Raw genomic sequence first — 4740 nt, 5'->3', positions numbered from 1 at the left:
GACGCTCTTGAGCCCCCTTTCTGTCACCGGCGGCGCCATCTTCCCGACACTGCGGAGGAGCAGCCACTGCCCCCTGCTCGCAAGGTATCTTAGCTGGGAGAGGGGAGCTCGCGTGGCCCCGCCTCTGCACGGGGATTCCCGCCCACCCCTGGACGGAGGCTGCGTGGTGAGGGCGGAACCTCCGCGGGCGGCGGCGCGCCCCCTAGCGGAAGGCTGACTCAACGGAAGTTCCGTGTCCCCCGCCCCCCCACCTCAGAAAGTGAAGTCCTGCTGTTGGCCTGTGAACTTATGCTACCTTCTAAATTCAGAATTGTGCATCGAGTACATCGAGAAGGTACCCTGGCTTTGCAAAAGAATTCTTTACTCTGCAAAGCAATTTGTAACAGACTTCACTCAATATCCAGCTTAATAATGGAATGGAAAAATTCCCCTCCCAAAGTTTATTAATTTTCCAAGGACATAATAATTGTGTAGGGCTATGAGGTACACCTCCAGTGTGCCGAGAACTATGCATACTCAAAGTAATCAAATGTTTTAAAAGCAAATAAAACAAACATATAGATGAAACAGAATAGAGAGCCCAGTAATAAAACCATGCCTGCATGGTCAATTAATCTATGACAAAGGAGGCAAGAATATACAATGGGTTAAGACAGTCTCTTCAATTAACGATGTTGAGAAAACTGGACAGATACATGCAAAAAAAAAAAAAACACGAAACTAGACCACCTTCTTACCTTATATACAAGAATAAACTCAAAATGGACTAAGGACATGAAGACTAACACGTAACACCTGGAACCAAAAAACTCCTAGAAGAAAAAGTAAACAATAAACTCTCTGACATTACTCTTAGTAATATTTTTTCTGATATATCTCCTTGGGCAAGGGAAATTAAAGAAAAACTAAACAAATGGGACTACACCAAACTAAGAAGTTTTTACACAGCAAAGGAAACCATCAACGAAAACAAAAGATAACCTATTGAATGGGAGAAGGTATTTGCCAATGATACAGCTGATAAGGAGTTAATATCTAAAATTTATAAAAAAGTCATACAAGTTAACACCAAAATCACAAACAATCCAATTTAAAAACAGGCAGAGAGTTTGGAGAAACATGGCAGAATGAGAGACATCCCCAGATCGTTCTTTGAAACAACAATAAGCTGAACACCTAAAACTCAACAAAAAAACACCCAAACTGCACACCAGCACGTCTGAGCTTGGGATCTGCACATAAGAGCTACCACAGGTCAGAACCCCGGGTGTCGGGTGGTGGACTGGGAGAAATAAAGAAGCTGCCTCTCCTAGCCGGAGCTCCCTGCAGAAGGAGGGGAGGGGAGAAGCTGCAGCCACTCCCCTGAACAGCCCTGCCTGAAAGTGCTGTGAGCTCCACGCAGCAGTGCTCAGTCATTAGGACAGAAAGCAGAGAAGTGAGACGGGACAGCAGAGAAACAACACACAGACATATGAAAAGATGCTCAATGTCATTACTCATCAGAGAAATGCAAGTTAAAACCACGAGAGACATCACTCACACCTGTCAGAATGGTTGTCATCAATTAATCAACAAACAACAAGTGTTGGCGAGGATGTGGAGAAAAGGGAATCCTCGTGCACTGTTGGTGGGATCACAAATTGGTGCAACCATGATGGAAAACAGTTTGGAGTTTCCTCAAAAAATTAACAATAGAACTATCATTTGACCCAACAATTCCACTTCTGGGTATTTATCCAAAAATATTCAAAACACTAATTCAAAAAGATATATGCACCCCTATGTGCATTCCAGCATTATTTACGATAGCCAATATATGGAAGCAACCTAAGTGTTCATCAAAAGACAATTGGATAACAAAGATGTAGTACTTAGATACAATAGAACATTACTCAGCCATAAAAAAAAAAAATCTTACCATTTATAATAACATGGATGGACCTAGAGGGTATCATGCTAAGCGAAATACGTCAGACAGAGAAAAGACAAATACCGTATGATTTCACTTATATGTGGAATCTAAAGAACAAAATAAAACAGAAGCAGACTCACAGATTCAGAGAACAAACTGATGGTTGTCAGATGGAAGGAGGGTGGGGTTGTTGAGTAAAAAAGTTGAAGAGATTAAGAAGTACAAATTGGTAGTTTCAAAATAGTTACAGGGATGTAAAGTACAGCATAGGGTATATAGTCAATAATATTGTAATAACTATGTATGGTGTCAGTTGGGTACTAGACCTCTTGGAGGGATCACTTTATAAGTTATGTAAACGTCTAACCACTATGCTGCACACCTGAAACTGATAAAATATTGAATGTCAAAAGTAATTGAAAAATTAAAAAAATAACATTTAAAAAAGCAAATGCCTTAGTGATGATGATATATATAAATAAACCAATAAAAGAATAATTATTTATTCACCAAACATAAATTAACATTCAAAATTGTATGAGTGGGGCTATTAATGCCTTAGGAGCCAGAGAATTATTTTTGAAAGTTGATTCCCAAAGGAGGTGATTTAAGCTCCGATTTAGAAAGTTTAGGCAGAGATCTATTTCCTGAGATGCGTCTTTTGAGACTTTAAATCAAAGCAACCATTCATGAGTTAGATCAGTTTAGTTCCTGAGTGCCCCAACTCTGATGTAACCATCATACACACTGGCAGAAAGTAGACTTCCTTACAGAGATTTGCAAAGAACCAATAATTTAAATTTGAGTTGGTCACATAGAGAAGTGGAAATAGTTACTACTACTAATAATAATGGCTAATATTTATTGAGTGCTTACTATATGCCAGGCACAATACTAGGTGGATCTCATTGACCCTCAAAGCAACCTTTACAGACAAGAAAACTGAGGCTTAGTGAATTAGGTAACTTGGGGATGCATGGCTAGCGGTAGAGAGGGAACAAGACTGAGGCTTGAGCTACACAGAAAGCACATAGAGAAGTCTGTGGGATAACCTGCGGTTTTCTTCTTTACAAGAGAAAAGGAAATGAAGAATAAAGACAGCCATAAAATGGTTCAAGTACAACGTGTGACATTGCCAAAAACAACACAACAGGCCCAAAATGGAGTCACTTACACTAAGCACCATGTCACCAAACTGAGTCTTAATTATAGTTTCAACTCTCCCAAAAGTGGAATCTTAAACTGATCAGCACCTGTTAGATAATCCACCTCCTGCCATCCACTAAAGGAGAATAACCTTGCAAAAACCAATCAACCTTTTTTTTTGCCAATATAACTTTCTTATTCCTGTTCCCTTCCTCCTATGAAAGGCTTTCATTTTGTACAGCTCCTTGGAGCCCCTTTCTATCTGCTAGATGGGATGCTGCTCAATTCCTGAATCATTAAATAAAGCCAGTAAGATCTTTGTACTCAGTTAAAAAAATTTTTTAACAGCATGGTTTTTCCATTCAAGGCGTATATGGAACGGAAGCTAGAGCCAAATCTCCTTTAAAGCTACATTAAATGAACTCGATTGCTCAAAATTTTAAACAAAACACACATTATTTCCCTCTCACTTTTTAATTTTAAATCAGGTTCTGTTTATTATAGCAGGGTGGTACCCCAAGCTGTAAGAAAAAGACACAGAGGTGCAGACTCACCCTGAAGTGGAGTTCCTCGCCTTGGAGGCTCAAATCAAGACAGAAAACGAAGTGGGTGAAGTGCCTCCATTTCCTACCGTTCAGGAGAATGACTGGGTGCCAGGGGATGACATGGGTTTGGCCCCTCTGAATTGGAAGTTTATCTTGGGTCACATGAGGTACAGCTGAGGCTTATGCCCCTGAAGGCCAGATTCGAGGATGGTGGCAGTGTGGAATAGCAAGTATGGGCTTTAGCCAAACCCAGACACCAATTCACACCCCGCACACCCTGGCTCTGCCTCGAACTAGCAGTGCGACTCCAAACACCTCAGTTTCATTGCACTTATGAGTTGAATATGATACCTCGAACCTCACAACAGCCCAACAAGATGACAATCCCTATTGCATTTTACAGATGTGAAAACTGAGACGCAGAGAAATAAGGAATGAAAGACCTCGAGATGGCTCCAAGACCATTGCCCTCTCCCTCGCAGAAGATCACCTACCCTCCCTTGCTCCCCTAGCTTCGCATAACCTCTCTGAGCTGTCTCTCTAGTCTCCTCTAGTTTGTTTGCCTAAACAAATTGAACAATGAATTTGAATTCCCTGAACATGACATGGCAGGATGGAAGGCAAATCCACCCATGTTGGTCAGAGACGAAAAATATGCTTTGTATAATTCGCAGAGCTGATAAACAGCCAAAATAAGCGAGGGCTGAATGTAAAAACTTTTGAGTTAGCGCAGATCGCTCACTCACCATCCTATTCCCAGGTCTTCTTTACTAATAATTGATGACTTAATCATGACAATCCAGAGAAATATTTTCCATAAAAACATCATGCGTTAGCAAGTCTAATCAATGCTACATACTTACCTGGTCCCCTGAGAATTTATATTTGAACTTGTTAGTTATGTGAACGTGAGTGAGCCACTTGCCTTTTCTGGTCTCATTTCCTTTATCTGTATAAAGGGGAAAGTATTATTATCCAACTCATAGGGTTGTTACGAGAATGAAATGACTGTGTGGAAAGAACTGAGAAGCGCATAGTACGTGCTACATCCACGTTTTGGTTTTAGGTTCACCCAGTGTGGAGCACAATGTCTTCTACGGAGTTCTGACCAAAGCAGCCCAGCTTAGATGCCTAGCT

General features: G+C 40.9%; 1 protein-coding gene across 1 annotated transcript in view; it reads right to left on the bottom strand.

The window, feature by feature from the left end:
* Nucleotides 1-4740, bottom strand: part of STXBP3 (syntaxin binding protein 3) — a 54236-nt gene that overhangs the window by 47163 nt on the left and 2333 nt on the right. The window contains exon 2 of the mRNA XM_015595389.2: nt 4467-4552. Coding sequence (XP_015450875.1) covers nt 4467-4552 — 86 coding nt within the window. The remainder of the gene's footprint in view (nt 1-4466; nt 4553-4740) is intronic.

Source organism: Pteropus alecto, unplaced genomic scaffold (assembly GCF_000325575.1).
Source record: "Pteropus alecto unplaced genomic scaffold, ASM32557v1 scaffold106, whole genome shotgun sequence".
Lineage (NCBI taxonomy): Eukaryota > Metazoa > Chordata > Mammalia > Chiroptera > Pteropodidae > Pteropus > Pteropus alecto.
The sequence above is the reverse complement of the archived record's forward strand: the minus strand, read 5'-3'. Positions and strand labels throughout refer to the sequence as shown.